The sequence below is a fragment of the Manacus vitellinus genome, unplaced genomic scaffold (assembly GCF_001715985.3).
Source record: "Manacus vitellinus isolate BGI_N305 unplaced genomic scaffold, ASM171598v3 scaffold_58_pilon, whole genome shotgun sequence".
NCBI lineage: Eukaryota > Metazoa > Chordata > Aves > Passeriformes > Pipridae > Manacus > Manacus vitellinus.
This window is the reverse complement of record NW_021940671.1, coordinates 598,453-613,253: the sequence shown is the minus strand read 5'-3', so window position 1 is coordinate 613,253 and position 14,801 is coordinate 598,453. Positions and strand designations below refer to the sequence as shown.

At 44.2% G+C, this 14,801-nt stretch overlaps 1 protein-coding gene across 2 annotated transcripts in view; it reads left to right on the top strand.

Annotated features, from left to right (window-relative positions):
- Positions 1–341: 341 nt before the first annotated feature.
- Positions 342–14,801, top strand: part of SPECC1L (sperm antigen with calponin homology and coiled-coil domains 1 like) — a 65,933-nt gene continuing 51,473 nt past the window's right edge. Inside the window, exons 1-2 of one of the 2 annotated variants that reach the window (XM_018081959.3) lie at positions 342–394; positions 13,492–13,681. In XM_018081959.3, coding sequence (XP_017937448.1) covers positions 13,529–13,681 — 153 coding nt within the window. In that variant the 5' untranslated portion in view covers positions 342–394; positions 13,492–13,528. Of the gene's footprint in view, positions 395–1,214; positions 1,274–13,491; positions 13,682–14,801 lie in introns of those variants that run through there. The other variant, XM_029963303.1, reaches the window with a different exon arrangement.

Here is a 14,801-nt window from a genome sequence, read left to right as displayed (position 1 = left end):
GTGCCATAGACCGGTTGACACGGCGATGTCGGGCCACTGGTCGGACCCGATGATCTCAGAGGTCATTTCCAACCTGATCGATTCTCTAATTTTGCTATTCCGCGGTTCAGGTGCGGAGCGGCCTCGCCCAGCCCCGCCTGAGGGAGGGGCCGCCCCGCGCACGCGCGCCGCCGTGGCCGCGCCCCCTCCCCTTTCCCCTCACGGCCAGCGGTGCCGCGGGGGCGGTGCCGGCGCGTGCGCGGTGCGGGCAGGGGCGGGGCGGAGGCGGGGCGGGCGGAGGGTCCCAGCGCGCGCGCGCCCCTCCGCGCCCCCCCCTCCCCGCCCGCCGGCCCGGCCCCGCGCGGAGCCCCCGGAGCGGGGCCGGAGCAGCGGGAAGGAGGCGGCGGCTGCCCCGGTAAGCGCCGAGCGCCGGCGGGCACAGCGCCGACCCCTGCCCACCGGGGGGTCGCCCGCGCGGTCTCCGTCAGGGCCTGTGTGCCCGCGGTCTGGCCGCAGCGCCCCTCACGGCCGCCGGGAGCCCCCGGGCCCGGCTCCTCCTTCATCGTCGCCCCATCCCCCCCATCCTCCCCGAGGGGGGCCGCGCTGTCACCCTGCGGCGGTGACACCGCCCCGCTCCCGCCTCGGGCCCCCCCGCGCCTCAGGGGCCGCCGCCCTGCGCGCCCTCGCTGTCCCACCCATCTTGCGGCCGCGTCCCCGCGGGCGAGCTCGGCCGGCCGCTTCCGCCGGCCCCGGCTAGCGGGAGGCGCAGGGTGGCCCGCGTTTTGCATCCCGCCGTGAAACCCTTTGCTTTGCTGTGTCTGTGAGAGGGGCGGTGGGTGCGTGCGGGAGCTCCCTGAGGGGAAGGGCGCAGCGCCCGCGTTCAGCACCTTTGTAGCGGGGTTTTGGTGCGGTCGGGAGCACCTTTGTGTGGGTTCTGGTCTCGTGCTTGTCTGGAGCGCCGTTTTTTCTCTGCGTTTTTGTAGCTGGAAGATCCTACAAGCTGAGTTTCGTGCCTGCTGTCTCCCTTTCTTGTGCCTCGCAGTATTCCATCTTGTAAGGCTTTCGTGACCTGGTATTACCAGGGATGGAGGGAGGCGGGTTCCTATAGCTGTGCCAAAATCACTCACCAGCCTGTTCTGAGAGGTTCTGTGTCCTCAGAGACAAAACCAATGCAGTGCTGATGCTCAGCAAACTGCATCCTTCTCTCCACAGCAGCACCTCACTGTCTGTGCTTGCAGAAAGTGTCTGTGCTAGGATCTGGGACACAGTTCTCTTGGAGCAGAAAACGTGTCATGTAAGTGGTTCCACTGGGTGAAAAGTGCTCTGAAGAGCCATAGGTTTTGTCGAAGGGCATAGTCTGTGCAAGCTCTGCTCCCCAAAAGCAAACAGAAACCTTCTGGAGCTGCTTCCTGCTTCATTAATGGTATGGACTTTGGTTGCTGAAAGGTAGGCAAACTAAAGCCTGTGTCTGCTTTTAACACTGTGGGTCACAGTATAGTGCTGCAGTAGGTCAGAATTATAGTTGCTTCTCCCTCTACAGCCAAGTTGATTGTTGTTAGGTAGTTGCTAACAAAAATGAAAAGAGAGGGTCATTGTAAACAGTCTGAGATTAAAACTGAGCAGTTGAGATGGGTGTAGTCTCATATTTCTTGTAACACTGCCACTTCGTTTTCAGTTAATGGAAAAATCAGGTTCTAGGCTGGTAAACTATGTGAAGTAAGAAAAGAAAACTTGATTTTTCAGATGTTTTTGTGTTGCATAATTTCTTTATTGAGTACAGTACGTAATTGGGAACAAAATGTCTCAAATCTTTTTAACTTATTTTTCCCTTTCTGTCAAATACAGGGACATCTAGTTAAAAACTTCAGTCCACATTTTCCCGGTTACTTCATCCACTCAATTTGAGGGGCTGTTTGTTGACGTGCATTTTAGTGTGATCTTTGGTAAAGACCTGTCTTCTCTCTTTGGTTGTATGAGGGGCTGTTGTATTAAAATCTGACGATGGTGGAACATCACAGTGGGAAAACCTCTGTGCAGGGATCTCCAGCTGTCATGGACTGTACTTTCTGTCGTATTTTGCAGCTTGCCAGCTCTGCAGGATTCTCCTAGAGCAGTGTGATCTGTGTGGCCACCCAGGCACCTGCCAAAGGTGTTTTCTGCATTGGGCTTGAGGAAAGGCTTGAGCTAGGGTTTGCCTTAGTGGAGAGCTTGTCCATAGCAGCAAATCAAGGGAAACCTGGGGGTTGTTAGGCTGAGGTCTGGCGTGTGATCAGTCACATCGTTTTCATCATGGGCACTACTTAGGCCACCTGGTATTTTCCTGAGCCATACCTGGGCATCATTTAAAGGTGGCAAATGCCAGGTCTTCTCCAGAAGACATGGGACATGGCAAACCCTCTTTGGGTGGGGGAGAGGGGAAAGCAATTTTGGCTGTACAGTGCAACCCAAGCAGTGCAGGTTTGCCTCTGGGCTGGAGAACAATCTCTGACCTGTGTTAGTTACTAGTGCAGGAGGCAGCCAGGGAGTTACAGAAGTTTCTGTCTCAGCACGTGTTGGAATAGATATTTTTGTGCTGCAGAGATTTCATTGTACAGAACAGATGAGGTGATGTACAGTGGACATTTTAGGTATGAATAAATATATACTTACAAATAACATCTTAAGTTCAAACAAACTTGTGCCATTTTTGCTTTACTGTTAGTGTGGAAAATAAACTCTCAGAAGCTGGAGGCATGTGAGGGAACCCCCATAAGAGATCTTTCACTGACGAAATTCAGAAGTTCTTTTTTTCTTGCCTTGACCTTGTGCCGTAGGAGCCTGTCTCTCCAACTGGGATCCAGTTCTAGAAGTGTCTAACGCTGTTAATGGGGCTGAATCACTGTTGCTCAGTGGGAAAAACAGCACAAAAAACATTATACTTGTACTTCCTGTTGTAAAAAATCACTCCATTTAGTCTTATTTTTAGTCTTGACACTGAAAAAGGGAGAAGGAGCGGGTGTCAGAAGCTGTTTTATGTACTTAATGGTCGCCTTACGTGACTAGTCACAAGGAACATATTACTTGTTTCTTTTGAGCTGATTCCAACTGAAATGATCAGAGAAGCCACCATTTGGAGCACTCAGCAGTAGTGCAGCCTGCAAGTAATCATAGGATACTCTCTTTTAACATGTAAATAATTCATCAGTAGAGTTTTCACACATACATGCATGATTTTCTTTGGGAAAGAGGACTTTACTGTGAAGGCACTACAGCTTTTTATCTTCATCCTTGTACATGAATATCTTCAGATACTTCAGTTTTGCAAGGAACTGACGCTTTGTTGCAAATCAGTGGCAGAATTTGTAGCTTCCCAAATTGCAGAAAAGAGGGATACAAGAAGAAATTTTGAAGTTAGGTGAAAGGAGACTTTTTGAAGGGGTTCAGTCTGCAAGGTTTCAGTACAAAAAGACAAAAAAATTTAGAACTAGCAATTTGTTGCATATTAAAGGGTTGTCCAGCCACTAAAGCAAAATTTCAAGAGAGTAGGTAACAAATTTGTACTGAGCACTTAACATTTAGTATTTAAATAGTATGAAAAAAACCTAAGGTAGTATTGAAGTACTGGAGTGATGTGTTTGATGACATCAGCCTGAAAGTATTTGTATTTTTCTGATGCTAAAAAGATTTCCCTGACTTTGGTGATTTGGCTGATGTAGGATACATGTTCCACACAGGTACATGCAGTGAGTAATGATTTCCTGTGGGATATGCTTTTGGGGAGGTGGGTGGAAAGCATGACCAAGAGGCTGGTGTTCTTGCCACTCCTTGAAACTTTCTGAGTTCTTCTTAAGACATTTCTGTATATGTTCTTAATTAAAAGCACACAGTGGTTTTGGCAGATGGAGGCTTCTTGGAACTTTGGCTGCAGAGTTCCCTTGCTATGTGAGGGTTCACTGTTCATCACTAAAATGTTGGCTGTCCTTGTATTGATGAGTCTTAACTGACATGGACAGGTTTATAACAATGATCTGTTAGAGTTTGACTTTCTCTCTTTAGCCATAGGGGGTTTTTTAAAATTTTGTATGATTTTTTACTGAGTTACCAAGTAGTACTGAGCTTAAAGTTTCTTTTATTTAGCAAGGTAAATGACACTGAGATTTGCTAATGGGTGTGCATTTAAAGTAGCATCTATTATGCAGTGAAATATCTGTCTTTGTAAACAACAGTCTTGACTGCTTCAATTTGCTCCTCCCTAAAAGTAACCAGCACTGTAAATGTTTCTGATTATATACCTGTGAAAAAATAAATAAGTAGTATCTATCTAGAGAAGAAAATTCCAGTAAGTCTATAAGTTATGGACATTAATGTTGTAAGTAAAGGATACTTGAAGGAAAAAAAATACTTCAGTATAGACTTTTTTAATAGGAAAGACTACCTTTTACTGGAGGGAAAACTATTCCAAGGTCTTTGACCAAACATCAAAGGCTTGCCAGGAAACCTGGAGATGTAGGAGCTTCTCAAAGAAATACTTTAAAAATGTTTCACAATGGAAGGTGCTAAAGAGTTAGTTAGACCCTTGGCATTCCATATCAGCACATCAGCAGCCACATCAGTTAGGGATGCTGTACTGGGCTTTACTGCTTTCCCAGGCTCCATCCCATGTAGAGTCCTGCATTGCTCCAACAACCAAACTGTCCAGGGAAAGAGCAGCTCCATGAACTAGTTAGTTATTCACCCTTTTCTGGAAGGCTCAGAATGAAAATGTGGAAGACAGACAGTGTCTTACCCTTTTTCCTGGGGGAAAAAAAAAAATTGTCAGCAGGTGGGAACCTCTCCATCCTGTCCCAAGGACTTTTCCCCTGTATGACTCAAATGTATGTCCTTGGGCTTCCAGGCTGAGGCAGGTTAAAGCTCCTCCCTTAGTGATACCAGGGTATTTAGGAACGATTTGCATGTGGCTCTGTCTCTGTCTGCCAAGGCTGAAGGATTTTAAACTAAGTAATGAGTGTGCTGTTGACAGGCCTTGGAGGTGAGGAAAGGTGGGTCAGAGCATGGAATTCAAACCCATGGATAGCCAGTCTTCAAAACCCCTCAGCACCCTGTGGTATCATGTTTTGATTGCTTAAAAATAACACAGTTCACCTGTTGCCTCATGCCAGGGAATGGTGTGGCTCGGGTAGGGGTAAGAGGTTCATTTAAAGCAGGGCTGTTGCTGAGTGTCCAATAGCCTGAAACCAAATTAAAATTTGGGGCTTTGCTGTCTCTGAAAGGATGAGACTTCCTTCTTGTTCCCAGTTCCCAGTCCCGCTGCTTCCTTTGCATAGTATCTAGCAATTATAAGGTGAGTCAGATCAGTGCTGATCTGACTGAAAGACCAACTCATCAGAAACGAGCTGTGATCTCTAGGATGGGAAGGGAGAGGACCAAGGAAGGGGTGGGACTGCCTCTTTTGGTGGCAGGGTACAATTAAATTATTTTCATGACTAGCTTAAGCAATCCCCAGCAGGCACTTCCCTTCCCCAGCCTTAGCAAGACTGACTTGTGGAGGGGCCATTCCCATTCAGGCTGTTCTCTTGGTGCAGCTGGGACCAGGATGGTCTGTCCTTCTGGGGCTGGGAACCGTAAGCACCTGAGGCCTGGGAAGGTCCTCAGGGGATGCATCTCTTTATGCTTCTCCTGTTCTCTGTTCTTTTTGTTGCAATGCCTTCAAGAATGTTGCCAGACCAGGTTGGTGGTGGAGTGGACATAGTGAGCAACCAGTCACCTCCCAGCTCCAGAAATCCAGGCAGTAGAAAGTCCTCAAGTTGACAGTATGTTGGTCAGCTGCTGATAAGATTTGTCACTGTAACCATCCTATCAGGTATTTGGATTTTGCATGAGCTGAAGATCTGATGGAGTGTTTTGGATGAACATGAGACCTCGTCGAAGTTATTCACTGATCTTACAGGTTTTACCTGTAATACCCATGTGCTGGGAGCCACTGGTCTGGCTCCAGAAATGCCACGTTGCATGTCCTTTCTGTGTCCCCCTCTCCATGATGGGAGCCAGGCTGCTGCCTGCCTTTCTTCTCCCTGGGAACTTGTTGCAGCGGAAGCCTTTGCTGCAGTTGTTGATATTAGAGTTCAGATAACCACATTTTCAGTGGACCAGAGGGAAAAGGTCACCACTGGTCACCTGCTCTAGGCAGCACTTTTGGGAACAGCTGTGCTCCAGGGAGTGCATTGCAATGAAGTGTTGTGTGCTGAGCAAGTCAGTTTGGGATGGAAGGAAGCTGCTGTGTTAGTCCTGCACCTTTGCTTGTGCTCTTCTACCGAGTTCCCTGGTCTTAAAATTGACGTGGCTGGTTTTGAAAGTACTTCCCTGCCAGTGCAAGGAGAAATGCCATGTGTGCAGTGGACTTTGGTTGAGGAATACAGTATATACTTAGGGTTATAGAACACTAAATACACCTTTGTAATTGGAGAGCTATTGATTTTTGTAACGACACTTGCTTGGAACATGCTTGGGAATTGCAGTTAACAGCAGTTCCAGTGAATGTGTTTAACTGACCAAGTATCGCCTTTTAGACTACTGGATTTTGTAGTTAAAGCTGGCTGGGAAGTTTAGTGTGTTAAGATGTCTTTTTTTCCCCAGAAAAGCTACAGTGTCAGTGTAAGAGTTGGTTCTGTTTTAATGGAATGTTAACCTAAGGGTTTTACAGGCAAGGTTGACATTTCTGCTACGTTTGTTTGAGCGTGTAAAATGTGGCATAGAGGTGCAATTGCTCTCCAGGAAATAGGTATGTATTGCCTCATCTGTTAGCATGGCTTAAAATTTGGATGCAAATGTGAAATTAAATGAAAGGAGTGAAAAATGACAGTGTAACCAAATTACCTGTGTTATCAACACCAATGAAACAAACCTGTTTAATAGTGATGTGGATGGTATTCTGGTCTGTAGTGTGAGCAACCATAGTTAATGGGCATTCTACAGGTACTGAGCCTATGTAGAATAATTTTTAATCACCTTTATGATGGATACCAGGAAGGTATAGATTCACCTGGTCTACTCCTTCATTTTTCAAAACTGTAATTAAAAAAACCAGTCTTCTGAAGCTGCAGTCATTGCAGGAGCTTGTGCTGAGACCGAGTTATGGACAGTGCTCCCCTTCCTTGTGCAACAGTTTCCCTGTGCTAGTTGATGAACAGTTGTTTTTTCTTTCCTTGGCAGTGGTTTGAAATAGCAGTTGTTTGAAGTAGGAGCTTGAAAACAAGACTACATAGTTTAATTTTTGTTATGAAAAGGCTTTCAGAGCACAGTTTATGAATTTAGGGGTTCTTCTGTAAATGTTCCTGTCACTTGTCTGGAATGTTAAGTATTGCAACGGTCACACATCGCTCGCAGCAGTTGCAGCTCTGAAGTTTTCTCCAAAGAAGGAGCAGAGAAATTTAGGTGTATAACAGCCAATTCTTTTCAAAGCTCTGGTCTCTCCTTCCTTGTGTTTAAAAGAGAAGTAGCAGTAGCAAATGTGGCTTGAAAACAGAGGATAGATAACGTAACTTCAGTGCAGAATTCCTGTTTGTGTAATTCCACAACTCGTAATGGGAAACTGTACAGGCTCTTTTGAATTTTTAAGGCAGAAAGTAAAAGGAAGGTCTTTCCTCTCTAAATAACAACCTGCAGCTGTTGTTCCAGAGCTGCAGCCCCCCTGTGCTGCACCTAAACTGTGCTGCAATGCACCGTGGTGTGTCTAGATGTGTGTATGTGTTTTGTAGCAGACGCTGCCCACGCTGGCACAGGGATCCATCCCACCTGGTGCTCTGGGTCTGGCTGCAGCTGTGGGCAGATGCCTTAGGAAAAAACCCTAAACCAAAGCCTTCCCTCCCACCCTGACTTCTTTCCCACTGTGCAATTAGTTTTGGCTCAGGGGGGTTTCTGAGCCCTTTGTGCTCAGCTATTTAGCATCCATTAGGGAATTTCTCTACCTTGTTCATGTCCAGTCTCTCCCTCCCTTTGCACTTCATGCAGCCACAGCATTTTTTCAGTCTGCATTAAAAATACAGCTCACTTTTTTTTATTTTGAACCTGGCTCTAAGTTCATTTGTTGGTCCTTAGCTTTAGTATGGGAAGAGATGATTAACAGCCACTCCCAGTCTGCCTCCTCGATGCCATTGCAGATTTGATAAGGTTCTGTCATATTCCCTGGGAGATGTCCCATGAGAGCCATTATATACCTTTGGTCCAGCAAGGGGCAATAATAAGATCATTTTCAGATCTATAAGAAAACTTATTTTTTTGAGGTCAAGAGACCAGAACTGCACATACCAATTAAAGTGTGGGTAGATGGGAAAAAAATTGATTTGTGAGTGTGATATTTCTGTTTTATGGTTCATTGTCAGTTCATTTCTTTAATAATTCCTGTACTGATAGTTTAATGAAGCTGTGAATCAAAACACTGAAGTCTTGCTGAGCAATATTGAGAATGTTGAGAGCACGTTTATGTTTGAGCTGAGGTTGGTTTTCCCCAGCAGATAGATTGCTCTGTGTTTGCCTATATTTAGTTTTATTTGCTGTTTATATTGTCCAGTTAGACTCATGAGGGTCTTCTGTGATTCCATGCACTTTCCTGTTGTCCTTGGTATCTTTAATTACCCACTACCATCAACACCCTTTCAAGTCTATAAAACTGATGTCTTGATCTTAAGCACTAAAAGAAATGCATTGTTTGCTCTGGGCTTCTGGAATCCAGTGGTTAGTATGTTATGTTTTTGGAATTATTGAGCAAGAGATATCATAGTAGAGTGTTTGTGCAGCTTGCAGGCTGAAAATTTTATAACTGCAGAGAACTCTGTCTCTTATAATGTAGCTTGTTTCATATCACAGATATTAAATTTTTGGTGGCCATTCTGTCTTACTAGCAGAGACTCGGGGAAGTTCTGAATCTGTGTTTTACAGGGGGTTGAAGAGACTGTATTTTGTAATCTTTTCTTTACTTTTCTGCCTTTTGGGACTGTATAAGTGACCTAAAAACGTCATTCCCTAATTATTTGGGCAAAGTTGTCAGCCTGAATATAACAAAACCAAAGAATTTGTACAAATAGAGAGTGAAAGTGTTAGATGTGAATATTTCTATTTTCCTCTGTAATTTGGGTATTTGATTTTTCAGAAGTGCTCAGTATCCTCAAATTTAAGGGATCACTTGTTTCTATTTTTCTGGGTCTCTTAGAAGATAATTCTAAGATTATTTATAATTTTCTTAATCATTCACGATTTTTGATAGGTAGAACTGCCTAATGCCTCTTGATATCTTGTATTTTCAACCAACAGCAAGAAATGCTTTTGGTGTTTAACCTGCACTCGCCTCCCAGGGCATGGGAAACTATTTTTTGTACCCTTGTAATTGAGCCTTACTTTTGTGACAGCAATATTAGCATAAACAAGTATATTAAATAATGGATGAGATTAAAATAATCACAGTAAGAAATCATCCCCTCCCTGCCCTGCTCCAGCGCCCAGGGTTGTAAAGAGGAACGCTGAAAGCGCTGCATGTTGGCTGGGTGGATGTATCATATCAGTTTACAGTCACAAGCAGAGCTGTGCTATTGGGCAGAACACTTTCAAATTATTATTTATGCAGTTGTTTTTGCAGCTGGTATAAAGTGCAGGGCTGGTTTCCCATCCTGCCCAGAGCAGGGAGAGCACCCTCCTGAGCGAGGTTCTGCTGGACTATGTGTGCTGTGGAGAGAGAGACGGCTGGGAAAGGATACAGGTTAGAGGGAGCACTTACATTTGAGCTTAGGAATGCAGTCTTTCTATCTGATATTTGGGGATTGTTTTGGCTTTTTTCCATTCTGATTAATTTTGTAATTGATGCTGTTGTGCTGGCATTAATCAAATGTTTCCCAGTAATGTCTTGTGGCTGTTGATAGATGAGTATTTTGTTTAGCAGTGTGATATGAGAGACCTCCAAAAATTACTCTTGGCTGTCTCATGGAGTTACAACTCTGACACTGAGACCTTTTAGTTAAGCTTCTTTTACTTCTTTTTCTTCTTGTGCTTCTTTTACTTTGCTCTTTTTCTTCTGATTTTTTTTTAAATTTTTGTTTTGTTTTGGATTTATTTTCCTTTTTTTTGAGGTGAGAGGAAGTGTGTGTAAAGGGAAAGGAAGTCTTCAGTAATTCCTTCTTTCTCCCTAGGGCAAAACATAAACTACAGTTTTATATGCAGTATTTTCTTTTTAAAACAATAGTGAAATAATGTTTTAGTTCTCATTTGAATTGTTAGTGCTGCATGTTATTCTTCAGAAAACTTCCTTTGGCTAGAGAGCATTTTATTTCTTGTTTTAGAATTTATTGTTAGGCAAAGACAAGATTATTGTTGATTCCTAATACTGGATCTTAATTCCTAAGGACAGTGGTGTTGTTCTTCAGAAGCACAAAGGTAGTCTTTATCTGCCACACCTGCCTTTTGAGGAACTGGGTGAAGTAGGGATTTTTCCACTTCCAGTCCAGCAATATTGATGTTTTCTCTTTTCAGTACTGAAACCCCATCCTCTTTTTTCCTTCTTGGAGAAGGCAGGAGGGCAGAAGTTGGCACAGAGAGGTCATAAATTCACTTTAGGAGTCTTAGTGAACAGCTGCTTTTAAAACCTGTAATGCTAATTAATGTCTTGTCATTATTTTAAGTTGTGTGACCCATTTGTATATTTTTCTGAGTATTTTAAGCTATAATTACACATCTTGTTTCAGTAGGAAAGTAGCTACTAAAGCTTATTTTCTCTGGAATTAAAACAGGAACAGTGGTAGCTAACCCTGCTTGTCCTCTATGTATCTTTGAAATTTCTAGAAAGGTGTTTCTGCCTTTGAGTTTCAGTAAATCAAACCCAATATTTTTCAGTGTCAAATGTATGGATATTTTAAAGTAATGCTGTGATGAAACACGAGGATTATCCTTGACTTACATTACTGAGTTTCGCTTGTTTACATCACTGTGCTCTGCAGCGGCTGTTGAAGAGAACACTGTGGCATGTTTTCAGGAACACTTCTGAAAAAGCATTTTCAAGAAATGAATGTTATGGATGAGAAACATTTGAGTTCCCACAGCCTTGTCACCGCTGCCCCCTGTGATGCTTTGATAAGATATAAATGGTTTGCATAAAAAGCCAACGTTAGCCCGTGTTTCTTCTGGACTGGACGTCCCGTGGGTTCTGTTACTGTCCTACTGGCTGTAACCAGCAGATCCCAGATGTGTTTACTGTGCGTGCAGGGATCATCTGTGCTGGGTCTGGCATGGTTGAAGGAGTGTCAGGCTTGATGGACGTGCTCTGTAGGTTTGATAAATGGGTATTGTGAGTGGCCATCGCTGGGTGTCTCCGTGCCAGCTGGAGCTGCTGCTCTGTGCACATTGCCAGGCTCTGCCCAAATGTCTCATGTCACTGCCAGTCCCCTGACCTTCCTTAGAGCACTGGTCTTCTCAGTCTGAGAGCTGTCAAAAAGCTGTGGGTCTGATTTACTGGGTTTATTCAGAGTGTGTAGTTTTTCTTTGGGGTAATTTTTTCAATGCACTCAGCGTTGCAACAAATTGAACTGCAAATGCATTTGAATATTTCTCAAGCATGCTGTGGGCAACTTTGTGTCTGTAGAACATTCAGAACATTCATTACCATTCAGTAGTAATGAGGCCAGTTTTACTGAACTTTATCCTCTTTGGTCTTCTCAGTTTTAGTTTTCAATTGAATAAGATCAAAAGCACAACTAAGTGTTTGACTCGTAAACATGAAAAGGGCAAGAAATGTAAGTGTAGCAACTTAGTCCTACCTGTAAACGTGAACATCTGCTTCTGGAATCTAGTAGGCAGTTGTACCACTTAATATGATGTGTGTACAACAAACATATTGCCTTCATGGGGCTTTTCTGGTTTGGGTTTTGGTTTTCTTAGGAGTGTCTCGTTTCAAATTATCTCTCAGTTATTTAATCTTCTGTGAAGGCATTCTGATTACCAGTAGCCATATGGCAGGACCAGTGCATTTTTGACATTCTGATGATGAAACTGCAACAGCAAGTGGAGTTTTCTGTGTCTGTTCACACAGGCTTTCAGAGCTAGAGGGAAGCTGGAAGCTATAAACAAATATTTTCAGTGTCTTAAAATGAAGCTTCCTGTTGCTTCTGTTAACAGTACTTAGGGATCTGAGGAGGCAAAACTCCTGGAGTTTTCCCGACTTTTGTCAAAGTCAGAATTGAAATGTATGCAGCTGAGGTGATGGGGAGGGAGGGGTGTGTGCAAGGGTATGTGTTCATTTGGTGGGCTGAATTAGTACTTCTGATCACTGTGCTGCTGTGTTGGATGTCTCATGCATGCAGTCATCAGTCTGCTTTTCGTGCCTTTGAAATGCTTCAGTTTTTAAGAGATGGAAACAACTAGATGTGTTTCATGTTTCTAATCAGCTGCAGGATACTGGGCTCAGATAAACCTGATCACTTATTTCCACCTGGAATCTGTAAGACTGAAAGGAGAGGGGAAGTTTCATCCTCTTAATCTTCCACCCTATGTCTTCTGACTCAGGGGAGATGAAGCAAACAGCTGCCAGTTTACTCTCTTGCAAGAGGGAAGATGATCCTGAAGTGTCTGGTCTTGCTGGTAGTCAGTGCTTCAAATTATGGCTGTTCTGCTAGTCTACTCTTTCTTAGGTAGAATTAGCAGTAGTTGTGAAAACTGCAATGTTTGGGTCTGCTGCAGCTACTCCTGGTTTGGGTAAGGTCAGCTTTGTTTTCTGGACTTTCCCCTGTGTGCTCCTGGGTGGAATGACAGTATTGACAGTTTCCTGCCATTGGATAAAACATGAAAGGAAGGCAAAGCTGCAGGAGTGTCCTGCCTGCAGGCTGTGGGACCCAGTGGGGCTACTTCTGGTTTCTTCTCAGGGATAATGCTTGCAATCACATGACTCCTATTAAGTTTTGTAGCATTCCTTGTGTTTATTAATGTGATTTTTCATAATAAATTGTTTCAGGGAATCTGAATTTTTCAACTTTTTTTTTGATTTTTATGGAAAACTTCTTTATATTTTTATAGCCTCTGAGGCTGCTGTTACTCTCTCAGTACTGTAGTTACCGAACTGGTGGTAATCTTTTCTCAGATCCAGTGTTGTTGGTAGTCAGGCCTGAATCCTCCCACGGTGTTTTCCTTCCTGCAGTCAGAAACACAGAACATTGCTCCCTAATAAGCCTCTTTCTCTGGCTAACGAGTGAACTCAGCAACATGGGTCACTTATAAAATATCCTCGGTTCAATGCCATCTGTGGAAGGAGAACTAAAAAAAAAATAATTGTAATTTGAAGTGGAGCTGTAGGAAGTGCTTAGTCTTTGGTAAAAATTCCTTTTAAAAAAAGGCCAAAACCATTGGTCAGTCATGCATTCTGTTTGGCTCTAATTTGTAGTCTTTGCTGCTCTTCTGGACTTCTGGTCTTAAATAGAGCATTATAGAGCAAAAAAGAAAAAAAAGAAGATGTGGCTTTTCATCTGTATTTTGTATTTAAAATGTCTTTCTTTCTGCTTGTAGATTTGTTTGTAAATGCATCATAAACAGACAGCCCAGAATGAAGAAAGCAAGCAGGAGTGTTGGCTCAGTGCCCAAAGTGCCTGGAGTAAATAAAACTCAAACAACTGAAAAAGCCAAACCAGAAAACGGCTCCTCAGTGTCTGCAGTAACAAAACTCTCCAAAACTGGGACATCGGCATCTCTTTTGAAGGTAACAACCGGTAGAACGTTCTGATTATTTATATTTTTTTGCAATAGAACTTTAAAAAGGGTAGAATTTCAAGGCACGTCTTTAGTGAGGTTTAGACTAGAGGCTTGTTACAGGGGTAGCTGAAGGGAATCTGGATAGTTACACAGCACTGGGCAGGGTGATAGGATCTTGTGTGTCATCCCTGCTGTATTTTGGAACATTGCAACGTGAGTTGTGCTGGAGAGCAATATTCTGAGCAGAACTTGGCTGTTCTGCAGAAGGGGCAGAGTGGAAATTGGGTTCTGATGGATGTTATTAATAGTGTCGTGTTATGCTTGAATGGTGTGTCAGTGACTAATGGGATTTGATAAGAGTTCTTTACTAATTCTGAAAAAAGAACTGAGGGGGTATCTAACATGAGAACCTTTTGGTATCAGTGATCCCTGTCAGGTCAGTGCAGCTGAATTCTTCTGGCTGTTTTGGCCTTTACTTTGTGTGAAGGACTGCTTGAGCTGAATTTTCACAAGTTGGTTCTTGCTCCCAGAACAAGTTCAAAGGTAGAGGTTTTCTCATGTATTAGCAAACAGGGCAGTAGATGTAGGAGCATCTGGTTTTCAACAAACCAGAAGAATCAGACGTACTGGGGTGTGCTGGTGTGGAGCCTTCACCTGGGAGCAACCACATCTGGGCTGGCTGGATGGTGTGAGCCTGCCTGGTCTGGCTCCTTTTCCTGGCGTGGAGACATGGCTGGATCCAGCTCCTTTTCCTCTCTGCAGCCCAGTGTGCAGTGCTGTGCTGGATCCAGCTCCTTTTCTCTCTGCAGCCCAGTGTGCAGTGCTGTGCTGGATCCAGCTCCTTTTCTCTCTGCAACCCAGTGTGCAGTGCTGTGCTGGATCCAACTCCTTTTCCTCTCTGCAGCCCAGTGTGCAGTGCTGTGCAGTGCTGTGCAGTGCTGTGCAGTGCTGTGCAGTGCTGTGCAGTGCTGTGCTGTGCTGTGCTGTGCTGTGCTGTGCTGCTGCTCTCCTGGGGCAAAAGAGCAGGACAGGGAACAGGGCTGGTGTCTGTGACTGGGACCTGACCCACCATCACTGAGACACAGGAAAGTAGGGAGGCCATTTAAATAACTGGCAAATGAGGACCT